This window comes from Phyllobates terribilis, unplaced genomic scaffold, assembly GCF_046119375.1.
Source record: "Phyllobates terribilis strain yellow unplaced genomic scaffold, ASM4611937v1 Scaffold_5__5_contigs__length_657084704, whole genome shotgun sequence".
NCBI classification, from domain to species: domain Eukaryota; kingdom Metazoa; phylum Chordata; class Amphibia; order Anura; family Dendrobatidae; genus Phyllobates; species Phyllobates terribilis.
The window spans coordinates 325649488-325668812 of record NW_027362765.1 but is presented as its reverse complement, the minus strand read 5'-3'; the positions used below and the strand labels follow the sequence as shown (position 1 = coordinate 325668812).

The window sequence follows — 19325 nt, the reverse complement described above, 5'->3', positions numbered from 1 at the left end:
GCAGCCCAGCCAGTCTCCACCATCAAGAGCTCCAGTGAACACCAGATAGCCACTTAGCTACGCCCATTCCTAGGCCGGCCCAGCCCTGTTCACAAATCCACTTGCGCCACCATTAGGTGTAGCACTCTCTGTAATTTCCGGGCTCACCGAGGCTGAGGGTTGCTTATGTGCCGAAGGCATGCTACAGAAAAAGGGGTCTGGCTGCGGCCTTCAGCTTTTTATCTGGTGCAGATAACACTTGCTGTAGGCCCCACTTGCCTGAGATAAAGAATCTTTATGCCACTTGTTGTTTGATCATTTCAGAACTTGCTATCTGAGTATGGATGGTCTTCACTCTTTCTTCCTTAAATCAATGCTGGTCTGCGGACCAAGGGTCCTTCTCTTTTGAGTACTCTTCAACAACTGCCTAACAAAATAGAAACTAAGTTCCTTTGCCCATGTAGCTCCTCTCACTATGAGCTGGCCCCAATAGTTAATCCTGTCTACTGCTAAGTGCTGGCCACAGAACTGAAAAAAACAAGATATCACACATGAAAAAATGCATTATATTACAATAACATCTTCAGGAGGGGTGTGGACCAGCTTCTCCACTCCTTTACACTATCTGCAAAAAGGGTTCTGAATATGATTGAAGGAATAACATATGCAGACTGAAACTTTCCATTTTAGGGGTGTACATAGACTATAAATTAAAAAAAAGAGTTATTATTTTAAATAACTCTTTGAAAATCCAATTGTAGCATGGATTTTCAAACTAAGTACACCAGTCATGTCAGGTATAATATATGGATTGAATGATATGCAGTTTGTATTGTGAAATCCAGTGACAGAGTCGTTTAAATTTAACTCTAGCACCACTCCAGCAAGTTTTTTTTTATTTCAGCACTGGAGTGGTGCTACTAATCTAAGTTCCCTGACCATAGTGTGATACTTACCAGCCTCTTTTTTTCTGCTCTTCCCTGAGCCTCTCCGGTCCTGCACTGCCATCTTGTGACCACAGCTTCTGATTGACCAGAAGTCAGAAGTAACAGTCACAAGCTCAGAGTGTAAGTCTCTAAGACTTTGTTCTGACCTCTTTCTGGCTCTCATAGACTTACATTCAGTTGTGAATTCCGGATTGCATAGCAAACACTGGAACGATTCGGCAAATCACAAACTGCGGAAGACTAACTGGAGCGGTGCCGAGAACAGATGAAGATGGTGGCTGGTAAGTATGAGACTAGGGGCACGGAACTTAAATTAGAAGCACCACTTTAACATTGAAATAAAAAAATGTTGGAGTGGTGCTTTAAAGTTAGCTTGTTCTATTTACCTACTCCCATATACTATTACACATTCCAGAGTACATTGTGCTTAATTACCCTTTATGATATTCATATTACTAAAAAATATTCTTATTCTGATGACCCTTTCCTTACCCAGATGCTGACATATGAAATCTTTAATTCGCTAATGACCAATCACTTCTCTAGCTTTTTACTATATTCAGTTTTTCAGTGCTATTGCTTTTGGTAAAATAGCCCTATTTGCCTACTACATACAGCGCAGCACTGCAGGTGCAGCTGATTACAATGTTGTGATTAAGGCTGCGTGCCCACTATGCGTTTTTCAAGCGTTTTTGCAGCGGAATTTCCGCAGCGAAAACGCTTAAAAAATGCTTGGTAATACGTGCCCCATGGTCCCCAATGATAATCCACATTTGCTGTGCACATCCTGCGGAAGTTTCCGCTGCAGATTATCATTGTGTAAAAATTCGCAGCATGTCCATTAATTTTGCGGACACGCAGCGTAATTGCCGCCATTTACTTGCATTGAAACGCTTGATATCCGCATCACTACATGTGCACATGAGGATATTAAGCGATTCAATGTGCGGATGGTACCCGGGTCTGGAGAAGAGGAGACTCTCCTCCAGACCCGGGTACCATAGTACCTGTTAAAAAAAAGAATTTAAAATGAAAAATAAAGATTATACTTATCTTCGAATTGCCCCCGGCCTCCTCAGCGATGCGTGCGGTGTGTTGGGCGGCTTCCGGTGGTGTGAGGACCTGACATGACGTCATTTAGCCATGTGACAGGTCACTCGACCGCTGACCTCGGCGGTCGCGTGACCTGTCACATGACTAAATGACGTCATGGCAGGTCCTTTTACACAACCGCGAGACACCGGGGAGACCGTACGCATCGGAGAAGGAGACCGGGGGCCATCGGAAGGTAAGTATAATTTTTACTTTCTATTTTTTACCACTCTTATTCTTTTTTTTTAACTATTACTTGGTCACACTATATAAATCCATGCTGTTTGCATGGATTTATATAGTGTGAACAAGTTGTCAAGCACTTTCCAAGTGATGCTAAAATTGCTTGGAAAAGCTCTTGATAACCCGCATGCAGAAATGCATGTGAAGAACACTTGACAAACGCTTCTACCTGGTAGGAAAAATGCATGTAAAATCTGCATGCGTTTTTCCTGCCAGTAAGAAGAGGAAAAAATATGCAGCATTTCTGCATCGTGGGCACATTGGTGGGTGCTGCAGGCACCGCCATGATGGACGCAATCAAATTGTAAATGAAGGCAATTTTTGGACAAACTGAATATCTGTGTGTTCATTGTGGGATCATCCCATGACCCATCATGTGACTCAATCATGTGTCACTTACATTTTGAACAACCTGATCCCCATTGTACCCTTAACCTGCCATTTCTGACAGAATGAACTTAATTTTGCTGCTCATTCCTGGACTCCTGCTGCCATGGTCACTTTTCTGAGAAAATCTGGGCAGTGAGAAAGATAAAAACTGGGAGAAGAAAGGAGCGCTATCTGAGCGCAGTAAATAACATCACATATAGAATTTTGATAAGGTAACTGGAGAGGCTCACCTTTGTGGGTTGTGCAGATCCAGGCACAACTCTAGTAGAGATTTAATAAATTGTTTTACAGGGTCTCTACCAACGGTCTGCCGCTCATCCCAAAGCCATGGTTGCACACCTTGTCCTGGCCCGACAGGTTCCGCCCACGTGGGTTTGTGACAAGAGAATACCGGAGGCGCTCCCGTGGATAATGATAGAGACTCCACTGTACATTTAGTGGAAACGTTTCAATAGGCTCGCAGGTGACTGCTCAAAAGCGCATAGGTTCAAGATATAAAAATTTATTTTGAATTAAAAACCACTCAAGGGATGAGTAGTTGGCATATAATTGCATATAATGGCACAACGCGTTTCTGCTCTCAAGGAGTCTTCATCAGGTCATTATCATCTCTTGTCACATGGTCACTTTTCCGTGAGAAGGAGGAGAAGAAGAGGTTGTCCCTGAGATACTAGCTCCGCTCAAGGACTCTGTTTTAGATAAGGTAGCCCATGCATGCTACTACAATGCGGTATGGCATCACATCCCAAACATAAGACATACTGTGTGTTTCTCCATTCTCCTCCCGTCACTCTAACACTCTAGCCCTCCACACTAACTCACAGGTCCCCACGGCGCTGACAGAAGGAAAGAATCAGCTGTTCAGCGACAATCATCTCCCTTATTTACCGCTGACAGCCATCCCTTGGGCAAGGGTGAGTCCTTCGTCCCTATCCCCTTGTTGCCTTCATAAGTTACATAAGTATTATCAGTCTTTTTTTTTTATTAGAATAATACGATAGATATTGGCTAATTAAGAAAAAAAATTAACTCACTGACCTACCCCTCTTAAGTCTCCCATACACACTAGATAGCTGATGGCTGAGCAATCGGCCGACAGCTATCTCGGCCAGCTCTCCCGTACAAGGCAGCTCTCACTCTGCCGAGCACTTCTGCGTTCTCTATTAGAGAACTGCTGCTTATCTCTTAGAAAATGAAAGGATGCAAAAGCGGACATGCTGGATCCTCAACTACCCTGACAATCATCCCATGACTATCATTACTGGAAACATAGTGCAGATCTCCAGTTCCCCAGAAGGATTAGTATATTTGCTGCACTTGCTCTGCTATTCAACAGACTTCTCGTACCAGGTGTAAGAGTAACTGTAAAGCTTTGTAGCTCATTTAGACGCTATAACCATAATAGTAGTGCTACACAGCGAATATGGCTGCTATTACATCCACAGCACAATGTAGGTGACTGGGGATGCTTTACAACATGAAATTCACAAGAATTCAAATAATGTTTTGCCACTTGTGGGTTGCAGAGGAATCCAGTGCACTTACTTTACCCTGCAAAGTAGCAGCAGCATATTGCAGGATTTGGCCACACCACCTTTCTGACTGCCAAAGTTGCCAAGTAGCCTCAACCTTATTCTTGTGTACCACTTAATGTGACCAGAACTGCCAGATCCTCTGCAATTTCTGTAATATGGCACAATATGGTGGTACTATTTTTGATCCACAGTACAAAGCAGTGTGGAGATAGATCAACGTCTATTGTTTCAAGGCAGCAATGTTCACCAATGTGCCAGGGCCAGTGAAGAAATCAGTAATCTGCTCAGTCACTGAAGCACATTGTAAATGTTGTACAGGTAAAGACATCACGTGAAGAATGAGTTAATCTTCCCTATTAGTTTCTGTGAAACGGTTACGTCTGATAGGATAGGTGCAGCTGGCGAACTGTTATTGTGCCCTGGTAATAGATCCCCCGAGAACAGACATTTAACGTTAATTAGGTGGAAGGGAAGCAACATATAAAATATCAGTGAATGAAGCCAAGTTGCTATTTTACTTCCTTGTCATAGCTCAGGATATTGTGTGCCTCTTGGATTTGATTATTTCTGTGTTACGTTTGCTCTTTTTTTCTTCTTTTTATTTTAGCTTTCTTTATTAACCATTAAGCTTTTATAATGTCATCAATGAATGGAGCCGACACGCACAGCTATGAAGCCCTAACCAGCGAGACGATCCCTACTGCTCCACCTCATAGCTTTCCACTTTATCATGTTCCTCCGGTTCCTCTTGGATATAATGGTCCATCTGATGCCCAGATGTGGAAGGTCCCCACGGTGGCTCCGCAGTGGAGCTTTGCTGCTGTCATCCCTCAAATTACGGAATCTTCAGCCTTTTATAAAACCTTTTTAAAAGGCAAACCTAAGGCTCTTGGGGTGAGTGATTGGATTTTTAGATTTTGCACTAACCATAGCAGACAATCATGAATAAGATATACCCATTAGTCCAGCACAAATTGCTTAAATATAATAACTAGAGATGAGTGGATCTGGTGAGATTCAAATTCTCCAAATCACGCAGATTTTCCTGGGAAATTCTATTTGCAGTGAAGATATTTTCTGCAAATTGAATGTTCCTTGTTATGCTCTAGGATCTTGAGAGACCCCAGAGCATAATGAATGTAAGATGTAAGATGGAGGAATAAAAAACAAAAAATTAACACTCACTGCTTACCTCTGAGGTCACGCCACTGCTTCCTGCCCACCACCTGGTCTTCAAGGCCTTTCCTTTCTGCTGTCATATGCCATATCTCTGGTGCCTTCACTCTGGATCGGAAATTCCAGGCACAACCAGGCCTCAGACGTACCTGTGTGTCGTAAAGTCACAAGGTCATGATGTCACAACGTGTGCCGAAACATTATTGTGCGCAATGGCCTCTAAGACCTGATCACGATCAGAAGTTGCATTGTAGAGTGAAGATGCCAGAGATGCGGCACACAACAGCGGAAAAAACAGGAGGACCGAATAGTAAGCATTGAGGCGGTTGGAGAGGTGAGCGATAAGTTATTGATTTTTTTTTTAACCATTTTCCAGTTTTCCACAGTTCAGACATAAAATTCAATTATACTCTAATAGATATGCTCATCTCTACTAAAAATACGTCTGATAAAAAAGCTAAGCTAGTTAAATATTTGTTAATTCATTCATTGATTCATTCAGAAACGTACCCTGGAATCAGTGCTAATAAAATCGCTTGATAATGATGCACAGTATACATACCTGAGCTTGAACTACAGTATCTAAGAACAGCTACTGCACATTGTATGGCACTATTGTGTTGCAGCTCCATACATTGTTTCATAATGATTACAATGGGACCTGTTAACAGCTGATTGGTGGGAGTGTTGGGTGTTGGACCCCAACCAATCTGCTATTGATAACCTATCCTGAAGATAAGCAATCAATATCAGAGTTCATTTATCATCCATTGGTATAAAATTTGCACCCTTGAACATTTTGATCATGACCCTAGCCACACCCATTTACCATTGCTTTCTAACCTGGAAGGAAGAGATGTCAAAGGGGCTGTGGGAGTGACATTCAGCAGACACATGAGACTGCAGGGTACAGACCAAATCCGGTACTGTGTGCTGTATCCAGGACGGTTCGGACTAGAGATGAGTGGATCGATTTACGGGATTCCGGTCCAGTGTCCAGATCAGTGATACTGGGCGGCTAGACAGGAGGCCGCAATTCTCTTACCTTCAGGTGTCCTTGTTGTGGCTTTTGATTAGCCAGGGCAGCGCAAAGTCATCTGTGTGTCCTGCTCATCTCTAGTTGTGGATTATTTTTTGTTCCCTCATTCACAGTCGGAGCCGCCAGAACTTTCTCATCGTTATATATCTTCACTATATGACTTCTGGCTTTTTTTCTGTCTGTAAAGCCATGTTCATACATTGCACAAATGTTGTATTTTTTGTTTTCTGCAGGATCCACACCAAACTACGCTATAACTATCTTCTCTTGTTATTGCATTATTGCTGCATTTTATGTCTTTTCCCCCTTATTTGATGCGTTTTTGGTGCAGATGGGAAGCAGCATTTTTAATGTATTTTTTATATACCGTATTTTTTGGACTATAAGACGCACCGGACCATAACACGCACCTAGGTTTTATAGGAGGAAAATAGGAAAAAAATATTTAAGCAAAAAATATGGTCATGATGCCCTGTTATAGGGGAGGGAGTCTGCTGCTGACACTGGTATTGGGGTAATGTCCCCCAATTCTGTTAATATCCTCCTTCCTGGTATACGTGGCCCCCATCCCATCTTGGTATACGTGGCCCTCATCCCCATCCTGGAATGCATGGCACCCCTTGAACCCCCATCCTGGTATTCATGGCACCCCTTTGATCACCCATCCAGGTATGCATGGCACCCCTTGATCCCCCATCCTGGTATGCATGGCACCCCTTGATCACCCATCCTGGTATGCATGGCACCCTTTGATCCCCCATTCTGGTATGTATGGCACCCCTTGAGCCCCCATCCAGGTATGCATGGCACCCCTTGATCACACATCCTGGTATGTATGGCCCCCCTCATCCGCATCCTGGTATGCATGGCACCCCTTGATTCCCCCATCCTGGTATGCATGGCACCCCTTGATACCCCATCATGGTATGCATGGCACCCCTCTGACCCCTATCATGGTATGCATGGCACCCCCCTGATCCCCATTCTGGTATGTATGGCACCCCTTGATCACCCATCCTGGTATGTATGGCACCCCTTGAGCTCCCATCCTGGTATGAATGGCATCCCTTTATCACCCATCTTGGTATGTATGGCACCCCTTGAGCCCCCATCCTGGTTTGTATGGCACCCCTTGAGTCCCCATCCTGGTATGCTTGGCACCCCTTGAGCCCCCATCCTGGTGTGCATGGCACCCCATGAGCCCCCATCCTGGTATGCATGGCATCCCTTGAGCCCCCATCCTGGCATGAATGGCATCCCTTGATCACACATACTGGTATGCATGGCACCCCTTTATCCCCCATCCTGGTATTCATGGCACCCCTTGATCACCCATCCTGGTATGCATGGCACCCCTTGAGCCCCCATCCTGGTATGCTTGGCACCCCTTGAGCCCCCATCCTGGTATGAATGGCATCCCTTGATCACCCATCCTGGTATGTATGGCACCCCTTGAGCCCCCATCCTGGTTTGTATGGCACCCTTTGAGCCCCCATCCTGGTATGCTTGGCACCCCTTGAGCCCCCATCCTGGTATGCATGGCACCCCATGAGCCCCCATCCTGGTATGCATGACATCCCTCTCTCCTCCAGCTCTATCCCGCTCTGCTGCTGACACTCTCACTATGTGAGCCACTCATGGCAGGGCGCGCATGGCGTCCCTGCCATGCGCCCTCACACAGTGTGAGAGCGCGCACACTGTAATGCAGCGCGGCTCCTGCTGCCGCTCTGTGGTCAGTGTGCCTGCTATTAAAGACCATGGATATTCACTACAACACAGGCCGCAGAGCTCAGCAGGAGCTGCGCTGCGGTACAGTGTGCCGGCTATTAAGGAAAATGAATATTCCCTGCTCCCCACGCTCATGGGCGTGGGGAGCAGGGAATATTAATTTTCTTTAGTACAGGGCACAGCGCAGGCTGCAGCAGTCGGCTGCTGCCTCCTGTGCCCCGCTGATCCCCGCTGCTGCTCCCCCAGACCTCCTACCACGCAGAGCCACAGTATATACAGGGAGATAGTATTCGGACTGTAAGACGCACCCCCCAATTTCCTCCAAAATTTTGGAGGAAATCTTATAGTCCGAAAAATATGGTAATACAGAAAAACTTTGATTCTGCACTTATAAAAGTATCTGCAGTTCTTTACGTCTTTTTTTTAGGCTCTACATAGAAAACAAGAGAAAAAAAGCAACAAAACTGCACAGTTCAGTAGCATCTTACTACCACAGGGGGCGCAGTGTAAATGTACTGTATATGTATAAGCCTGCATATGTATGTCCAGATACATGTAAAATACATCTATGAGTGTGTATGTGATATTAAGAAACGTTCAGATGTAGATTAATACATATTAATACATATTTCACTATATACATTGCTACATAAATTTTGCAGTACACCTTTTCCAAATTATTGTCACTTTTTATGCCTCTTTCACACGTCCAGATTTATCTGGTACTGTAAAAAACAGTAACGGAGATATCCATGTCTGTGTTTCCAAGTGCATCTGTGTGGCACATGTGTGGCAACCGTGTGCCGCCCGTATGCCGCACCAGGATCACACGTACCGGTACTTGGTAATTAGTGCTGTTCCCAAGCGACGGGTGCTGAACGCTGCGCTCATCATAGTCCCCTGCCGGTGCTGTAATCAGCGCGAGCAAGGGACAATGTTGAGAGTAGTATTCTGCTCCCACTGTGTCCTGGTGTAAAAATAAGATTAAAATCAAAAAATCCTTATCCTCACCTGTCTGAACAAGTCTCCTGCTGTAATCCACCTGACCGCTCATGCCGGGGAGAATGACTTGCTACAGCGAGCGTTGTCCTGTCACTCACTGAGCTCAGGACTGATCAGGGGCCCGCTCGCAGCAGCGAGTCATTCTCCTCGGCTCACCGGCGTGAGCGGTCAGGTGGATTACTGCGGGGGACACCTTCGGACAGGTGTGTATAATATGATGAAGGCAGCATTCAGCACCCGGTGCTTGGGAGCAACGCTAACTGTACACTGATTTCCAGTCACCGGTACATGTCACACTGATGATGGGTGACATCCGTCATCACGTGTGCGGAATGTTTTGCGGCCCGTGCTGCGAGAAAAAAACGGACATGTCAGTGTGTTTTGCCCACAGACACATGGTCCCTGGAAACACGCTGACAGGTGCACAGAATGGGTCTATGTTTGTCAGTGTCTCCAGTACATGTGGAAACGTGATGGCCAATTGCCACGCTGTCACCGCACCACAAATGCATTGACTGGCAATACTGTTTGGGTGTCAAATGGAACAGTAAACTATGTGCAGCATAACACTGAAATTGGTGCTTGAGACTATCAAAATTAATTATTTAATGATTAATTAATCTGTAGCTGAACATCACTGAGTGCCGTACATTTGTATATTTAGTATTTCACATGTATTTTTATCTCTTACATTTTTCCTTTAATCACTTGTAAGAGTTTTGAAAAGTTTTGCCCAGTCTCTTTCTAATGGTGAAAAGTATTAAAAAAGTGAGGTGTAGGGGAGCTCTATTATGCAACAGCGTTCTCAGTTTTTGTTGAAGGTCATCTGTCAGAAACATCAACGCCACCCCGCCCCCAAACAATATATATGGGCATTGTAGGTCTTTTAAAGCTATCTGAGGCCTCCATGTGTGATGCAGGGTTTGTCACTCTATAAGGCCTCCAGGCCTGTAAAGTTGCAAAGTACTGCTGCTCCAATGTTCACACCCTCCACTGTGAGCCCATGTACTGCCCTTCATTATTACTATTATTATTATTATTCTGCCCTAAAGCAGGGTGTTAGCAGCCAATCACATTTAGGCTCTTCTCTTTTAGAAGAATGGGGTGTGAAGATTATGCACAGCAAAATGCAATATAACTTAGAAAAAGGCTACAAATTGTTTTATTGTATTTGGGGGAAAAAAACAACACAATTTTATTATTAGTGTATGATACATACCCGGAATGTTTTTTTTTCCAGTTTAATGGAAATGTATTTAAAGGGTTAGCAACAAATCTGAAAACTATATTTTATGCAATATTGTCACATGAGGTGTTCTACCCCAATGCAGATCGCTGCTGTCACTTGACATTGATCCTGGAGCATTGTGTATCCTTGGACGCACATAGGGCTGAAGTGTATTATGGCCTACAGACCTATCGGGTCCATGCGCAGCAATACATGCTGCCAGCCAATCAGAGGCCAGCAGATGACGTCGGCGCATGGCAGTGAAGTCATGCGCTCACGCCACTTGCACGCTCAGAAGAGGACACGACGCAGCGGGGAAGGGGAGGGGAGGCAAGTTTTTTTTTTTTTTTTTTTAAATCAGTTAGTACATAGTGGCCATACTACTACATGGATGACTATAGTCTGTGCATTATACTAAATGATTGACTATGGACTGTGCATTATACTGCATGGATGACCATGGACTGTGCGTTATACTACATGGATGACCATGGACTGTGCATTATACTACATGGATGACTATGGACTGTGCATTATACTACCAGGATGGCTATGGGCTGTACATTATACTACATGGATGACTATGGGCTGTGCATTATATTATATGAAGGATATGGGCTATGTATTGTACTAATAAGGAGGTGCATTATACTATATGGAGGAATATGGGGAGTGCATTATATATGGAGGATTTTGGGGTGTGCATTATATTATATGGAGGACTATGGAGAGTGCATTATACTATATGCAGGACTATGGGCTCTGCATTATACTATATGGAGGACTATGGGGAGTGCTTTATACTATATGGAGGACTATGGAGAGTGCATTATACTATATGCAGGACTATGGGCTCTGCATTATACTATATGGAGGACTATGGGCCTTGCTTTATAGTATATGGAGGACTATGAAGGATATGGTATGTGTATTATATTAATATGGAGGACTATGGACTGTGCATTATATATGGAGGTGTATTGTACTATATGGAGGAATATGGGGGTGCATATTATATGGAGGATTTTGGGGTGTTCATTATATTATATGGAGGACTATGGAGAGTGCATTATATTCTATGGAGGACTATGGGGTGCATTATACTACAGTAGTGTGAAAAAGTGTTTTTTTAAGCCATTTAGAGGTGGACTTGCTGGTGTGTTTTGTATCATTGTCCTGCTACATAACCCAAGTCTGCTTCAGCTTGAGGTCACAAACAGGCCGGACATTCTCCTTTATAATTTTTTGGTAGACAGCAGAATTCATGGTTCCTTTAACCACAGCAAGTCTTCCATGTCCTGAAGGAGCAAAACAGCCCCAGACCATCATACTACCACCACCATACTTTACTGTTGTTATGATGTTCCTTTTCTGAAATGCTGAGTTACTTCTACCCTAGATGTAATGGGACATACTCCTTCCAAAAAGTTCAAATTTTGTCTTGTCAGTCCGCAGAGTATTTTCCCAAAAGTCTTTGCGATCATCAAGATGTTTTCTGCCGAAACTGAAAGGAGCCTTTGTAACATCCCTGGCGGCGTGCTTGCATTGTGCACCACCTCCCACTATGCAAGACCGCAATCTTACCCATCAGTCCAGCCTGCAAACCTTGCTCCAGTTCATGCTGTGTGCATGTCTCTTGTCTGATTGCTTAGGGCGGCGGCCCGGTTACTTCCTGGTTCTTATAGCTGCTGTCAGCATGCTACTAATGGGTCCCCAGCCTATTGCTGTGAGTCACTGGATATTTAAACCCCCTCCACCCAGAAGGAGGTGCCTGAGCAATACTAACTATCTGTGTGCTCCTTGCCTCTGAGTTGCCAGGTCTTGTCCTGTATCTTGTCTGTTTCTGCCACCCTGGAAGCTGCATACCCAGGCCTGTTATCTCTGACTTCTAGTCTGTTTCTGCCACCCTGGGGGCTGCATACCCAGGCCTGTTATCTCTGACTTCTAGGCTGTTTCCGCCACTCTGGGGGCTGCATACCCAGGCCTGTTATCTCTGACTTCTAGTCTGTTTCCGCCACTATGGGGGCTGTATACCCAGGCCTGTTATCTCTGACTTTTTGTCTGCTTCTGCCACTCTGGGGGCTGTATACCCAGGCTCGTTCTTGTATCTCGTTGCAGTATCAGTTCCTGTCTGAACTGTCTCCTAGCCTGTTACCTGTTTGTCTTTATGTCCGTACCTTCCCTTTTCCTGCAGTGTCTGAACCTGCACCTACCTCCAACTCGTTGTCTCTGTACTTCTGTTTGTGAGTTTTGTGTCCACTCGCTACTTCATTGTAAGTACCTTGTGTGCATCTGGTTCTGCTTATCCCTTTTCCCTTCCTCCGTATCTGCCTCCTGTGATCTAGCCATCTACCTGTATTTTCCAGTCTGTTCCATGTGAACAGAGCCCTGTCCTCTCTGCCTGCACATTCAGCCCTGCTCTGCTCTGCTTGCTCACCGCGCCAGCGGTTTCTCTCTGCTCTGCCTTGCCCACCGTTCCAGCAGCTTCTCTCTGCTCTGCCTTGCCCACCGCTCCGGCGGTTCCTCTCTGCTCTGCCTTGTCCACCGCACCTGCGGTTTCGCTCTGCCCTGCCTGCTCACTGCACCTGAGGTTTCGCTCTGCTCTGCCTTGTCCACCGCATCGGCGGTTCCGCTCTGCTCCGCCTTGTCCTCCGCTCCAGCGGTTTCGCTTTACTCTGCTTGTCTACCGCATCTGCGGCTCTGTTCCTGTCTCCCAGTCTGTACTGGACCCTATCCAGCCTGCGCTCCAACCTGCTAGTACCTCCCTGTCTGCACTCCAGCCGTGCTTGCCAGTATCTCCCTATCTGCACTCCAGCCGTGCTTGCCAGTACCCACCTGTCTGCATACCAGCCGTGCTTGCCAGTGCCCACCTGTCTGCATACCAGCTGTGCTTGCCAGTGCCCACCTGTCTGCATACCAGCCGTGCTTGCCAGTACCCATCTGTCTGCATACCAGCAGTGCTTACCAGTATCCACCTGTCTGCATACCAGCCGTGCCTGCCAATACCCACCTGTCTGTATGCCAGTCTAACCTGCCTGTTCCTGCACCCGGTGTGGGTCAACAGCTGTGACCGGGGTCTGACCTGGAGTAGCACCTTGTCCCTCTGCTCGGTTCCTCCTTGGTTCATGGAGTCGACTGAGCCGCCGTGCTACCTTGGTCGGATCGGGTTGATACTCCAGGCACTCCTTGGTTCATGGTACAGTGGGATCACTAATCACGCTCATGCCATTCAGTCCGGGCGCGAGCGTAACAGCCTTTATGTTCTTTTCGCTCAGTAGTGGTTTTCGTCTTGGAACTCTGTCATGCATGCCATTTTTGCCCAGTCTCTTTCTAATGGTGAAGTCATTAACACTGATATTAACTGAAGCAAGTGAGGCCTGCACTTCTTTGGATGTTGTTGCTGGGTCTTTTGTCACCTCTTGGATGATTTGTCGCAGCGCTCCTGGGTAATTTTGGTCGGCTGGCCACTCCTAGGAAGGTTCACCACTGTTACATGTTTTTGCCCCTTGTGGATCATGGCTCTCAATGTGGGTCACTGGAGTCCCAAAGCTTTAGAAATGGCTTTATACTGGTGCTTCTTACAAAATTAGAATATCATCAAAAAGTTGATTTATTTCAGTCCTTCAATACAAAAAGTGAAACTCATATATTATATAGAGTCATTACAAACAGAGTGATCTATTTCAAGTGTTTATTTCTGTTAATGTTGATGATTATGGCTTACAGACAATAAAAACACAAAAGTCATTATCTCAGTAAATTACAATACTTTATAACAACAGCTTGAAAAATTATTTTAAAATCCGAAATGTTGGCCCACTGAAATGTATGTTCAGTAAATGCACTCAATACTTGGTTGGGCTCCTTTTGCATCAACTACTGCATCAATGCGGAGTGGCATGGAGGCGATCAGCCTGTGGCCCTGCTGAGGTGTTATGGAAGCCCAGATTGCTGTGATAGTAGCCTTCAGCTCATCTGCATTGTTGGATCTGGTGTCTCTCATCTTCCTCTTGACAATACCCCATAGACTCTCTATGGGGTTAAGGTCAGGAGAGTTTGCTGGCCAATCAAGCACAGTGATACTGTTGTTTTTAAACGAGGTATTGGTACTTTTGGCAGTGTGGACAGGTGCCAAGTCCTGCTGGAGAATGACATTTCCATCTCCAAAAAGCTTGTCGGCAGAGGGAAGCATTAAGTGCTCTAAAATTTCCTTGTAGACGGCTGCACTGACTTTGGTCTTAATAAAACACAGTGGACCTACACCAGCAGATGACATGGCTCCCCAAACCATCACTGATTGTGGAAACTTCACAGTTGACCTCAAGCAGCTTGGATCGTGTGCCTCTCCACTCTTTCTCCGGACTCTGGGACCTTGATTTCCAAATGAAAATTGGAACTCTGGGACCTTGTGGAGTGTGTCAATGACTGCCTTCTGGACATCTGTCAAGTCAGCAGTCTTGCCCATGATTATGGAGCCTACTGAAACAGACTAAGGGACCTTTTTAAATGCTTAGGAAGCCTTTGCAGGTGTTTTTTGCTAATTATTTTAATTTTCTGAGATAATGACTTTTGTGTTTTCATTGGCTGTAAGCCATAATCATCAACATTAACAGAAATAAACACTTGAAATAGATCACTCTGTTTGTAATGACTCTATATCAAGGGTGGACAATTAATTTTCCCGTGGGGCCACATGAGAGACCGTGACTGTTGTGGAGGGCCAAACCAATAGGATGAAATTAACTTTGCTCAATATTAATATTAACTAAAATTGCTTTATATTAATATTAAATGTATCACTTAATATTGAGCAGAATTAAGTATGCATACATCCCCTATATACCATTTGAGCACACACAGACCCTATATACCTTAAGAGCCTCCACACAGCCTCCCCATTTCCAACAGAAGACCCCATTGCCACCTTCCTCATGTCCAGCAGGAGACTCCCATGGCCTCCTTCCCCATGTCCAGCAGGAAACCCCCATGACCACCTTCCCAATGTCCAGCAGGAGACCCCCTTGGCCACCTTCCCCATGTCCAGCAGGAGGCCCCCATGGCCACCTTCCCCATGTCCAGCAGGAGACCCCCTTTGTCACCTTCCCCATGTCCAGCAGGAGACCCCCTTGGCCACCTTCCCCATGTCCAGCAGGAAATCCCCATGACCACCTTCCCCATGTCGAGCAGGAGACCCCCTTGGCCACCTTCCCCATGTCCAGCAGGAGGCCCCCATGGCCACCTTCCCCATGTCCAGCAGGAGACCCCCTTGGCCACCTTCCCCATGTCCAGCAGGAGACCCCCATTGTCACCTTCCCCATGTCCAGCTGGAGACCCATTTGGCCACCTTCCACGTCCAGCAGGAGACCCCCATGGCCACCTTTCCCATGTCCAGCAGGAGACCCCCATGGCCACCTTACCCATGTCCAGCAGGAGTCCCCCATGGCCACCTTCCCCATGTCCAGCAACTGACCCCCATGGCCACCTTCCCCATGTCCAGCAGGAGACCTCCATGGCCACCTTCCCCATATCCAGCAACTGACCCCCCATGGCCACCTTCCCACGTCCAGCAACTGCCCCCCGTAGCCACCTCCCCACGTCTACCAACTGACCCCCATGGCCACCTCCCCACGTCTAGCAACTGACCCCCATGGCCTCCTCCCCACATCCAGCAACTTACCCCCATGGCCACCTCAACATGTTCTACAACTGACCCCCATTGCCACCTCCCACGTCCTGCAACTGACCCCCATGGCTACCTCCCCATGTGTTGCAACTGACCCCCATGGCCACCTCAACATGTTCTACAACTGGCCCCTATGGCCACCTCCCACGTCCAGCAACTGACCCCCATGGCCACCTCCCCATGCCAAGCCACTGTTTTTAGCCCATGGCTGTCTCAGTCCGCGGGCCAGACGGGGACTGCCGCAGGGCCGGATGTGGCCCATGGGCCGCACTTTGCCCAGGCCTGTTCTATATAATATATATATAGTTTCACTTTTTGTATTGAAGAACGGAAATAAATTTACTTTTTGATGATATTCTAATTTAGTGAGATGCACCTGTAACCTTTTCCAGACTGATAGATCTCAATTACTTTGTTTCTCATTTGTTCCTGAATGTCTTTGGATCGCACCATAATGTCTAGCTTTTGAGGGTCTTTTGGTCTTCTTCACTTTGTCAGACAGGCCCTATTTAAGTGATTTCTTGATTGGGAACAGGTTTGGCAGTAATCAGGCCTGTGTGTGGGTGGGGAAATTGAACTCTGCTTCCCAAAGATGTGATAAACCACAGTTAATTTATGTTTTAAGTGGGGGGGGGCAATCACTTTTTTACACAGGGCCCTGTAGGTTTGGATTTCTTTCTCCCTTAATGATGAAGACCTTCATTTAAAAACTGCATTATTTGTTTACTTGTGTTATCTTTGTCTAATATTTAAATTTGTTTTGTGTTCTGAAACATTTAAGTGTGACAAACATGCAAAAGAATAAGAAATCTGGAAGGAGGCAAACACTTTTTCACACCACTGTATATGGAGGACTGTTGGGACTACATTATACTATATGGAAGACTATGGGATGCATTATACTATATAGAGGACTTTGGTGGGGCGCATTACACTATATGGAGGACTATGTGGGGTGACATTATACTATATGAAGGACTATGGGGGGTGCATTATACTATATGGAGGACTATGGGGAGTGCATTATACTGTATGGAGGACTATGGGGGGTGCATTATACTATATGGAGGACTATGGGGACTGCATTATACATTTTCTATGGGGCCCCATGACTTCTATGCACGCCCCTGGTGAGTATAATGGTTTATTTTTTTTCTATAACTTAAAGAACAATAACAGAATGGGGGCTAGGATGAAGGACATATATACTAGGATGACGAACATAAATACCAGAATGGAGGGCATATATATATATATGCCCTCCATTCTGGTATTTATGTTCGTCATCCTAGTATATATGTCCTAGGAAAAAGCAAAAGGTGGCTACTTTGAAGAACCTAGAATATAAGACATATTTTCAGTTGTTTCACACTTTTTTGTTAAGTATATAATTCCACATGTGTTAATTCATAGTTTTGATGCCTTCAGTGTGAATGTACAATTTTCATAGTCATGAAAATACAGAAAAAACTTTAAATGAGAAGGTGTGTCCAAACTTTTGGTCTGTACTGTATATGTATATATATATATATATATATATATATAAATATATATATATATATATATATATATATAAATATATATATATATATACCAGGATGAGGGACATAAATACCGGAATAGAATATATATATGTATATATATATATATATATATATATACACTACCGTTCAAAAGTTTGGGGTCACCCAGACAATTTTGTTTTTTCCATGAAAACTCATATTTTTATTTTTCAAATGAGTTGCAAAATGATTAGAAAATATAGTCCTGACATTGACAAGGCTAAAAATAATGATTTTTATTAGAAAGAATAATTTTCTCCTTCAAACTTTGCTTTTGTCAAAGAATGCTCCCTTTTCAGCAATTCCAGCATTGCAGACCTTTGGCATTATAGCTGTTAATTTGCTGAGGTAATCTTGAGAAATTTCACCCCATGCTTCATGAAGCCCTTGCCACAAGTTGGATTGGCTTGATGGGCACTTTTTGCGCACCATACGATCAAGCTGCTCCCACAACAGCTCAAAGGGGTTGAGATCTGGTGACTGTGCTGGCCACTCCATTACAGATAGAATACCTGCTGCCTGCTTTTTCCCTAAATAGTTCATGCATAATTTGGAGGTGTGCTTTGGGTCATTGTCCTGTTGTAGGATGAAATTGGCTCCAATCAAGCGCTGTCCACAGGGTATGGCATGGCATTGCAAAATGGAGTGATGCCTTCCTTATTCAAAATCCCATTTACCTTGTACAAATCTCCCACTTTACCAGCACCAAAGCAACCCCAGACCATCACATTACCTCCACCATGCTTGACAGATGGCGTCAGGCACTCTTCCAGCATCTTTTCAGTTGTTCTGCATCTCACAAATGTTCTTCTGTGTAATCCAAACACCTCAAACTTTGATTTGTCTGTCCATAAAACTTTTTTCCAATCTTCGTCTGTCCAATGTCTGTGTTCTTTTGCCCATATTAATCTTTTCCTTTTATTAGCCAGTCTCAGATATGGCTATTTCTTTGCCACTTTGCCCTGAAGGCCAGCATCTTCACTGTAGAGTTTGACACTGGCGTTTTGCGTGTACTATTTAATGAAGCTGCCAGTTGAGGAGCTGTGAGGCGTTGATTTCTCAAACTAGAGACTCTAATGTACTTGTCTTATTGCTCAGTTGCGCAGCCGGGCCTCCCACTTCTCTTTCTACTCTGGTTAGAGCCTGTTTGTGCTCTCCTCTGAAGGGAGTAGTACACGCTATTGTAGGAAATCTTCAGTTTCTTGGCAAGTTCTCGCATGAAATAGCCTTCATTTCTAAGAACAAAAATAGACTATCGAGTTTCACATGAAAGTTCACTTTTTCTGGCCATTTTGAGAGTTTCATAGAACAAAGAAATGTAATGCTCCAGATTCTCAACTAGCTCAAAGGAAGCTTCTCATATCAGCCAAACTATTTTCAGCTGGGCTAACATACTTGTGCAAGGGTTTTCTAGGGTTTTCTAAACATCCATTTGCCTTCTTACACAGTTAGCAAACACAATGTACCATTAAAACACTGGTGTGGTGGTTGTTGGAAATGGGCCTCTATACACCTATGTAGATATTGCAATAAAAACAAGACGTTTGCAGCTAGAATAGTCATTTACCACATTAACAATGTATAGAGTGTATTTATGATTCATTTAATCGTTAGCTTCATTGAAAAAAAATGTGCTTTTCTTTCAAAAATAATGAAATTTCTAAATGACCCCAAACTTGTGGACGGTAGTGTATATATATATATATATATATATATATATA

General features: G+C 44.7%; 1 protein-coding gene across 2 annotated transcripts in view; it reads left to right on the top strand.

Annotated features, from left to right (window-relative positions):
• The first annotated feature begins 1074 nt into the window (after positions 1–1074).
• Positions 1075–19325, top strand: part of LOC141271149 (membrane-spanning 4-domains subfamily A member 4D-like) — a 62655-nt gene continuing 44404 nt past the window's right edge. For both annotated transcript variants that reach the window (XM_073681251.1, XM_073681249.1), the window contains exons 1-2: positions 1075–1207; positions 4794–5080. In XM_073681251.1, the coding sequence (XP_073537352.1) occupies positions 4823–5080 (258 nt within the window). In that variant the 5' untranslated portion in view covers positions 1075–1207; positions 4794–4822. The remainder of the gene's footprint in view (positions 1208–4793; positions 5081–19325) is intronic.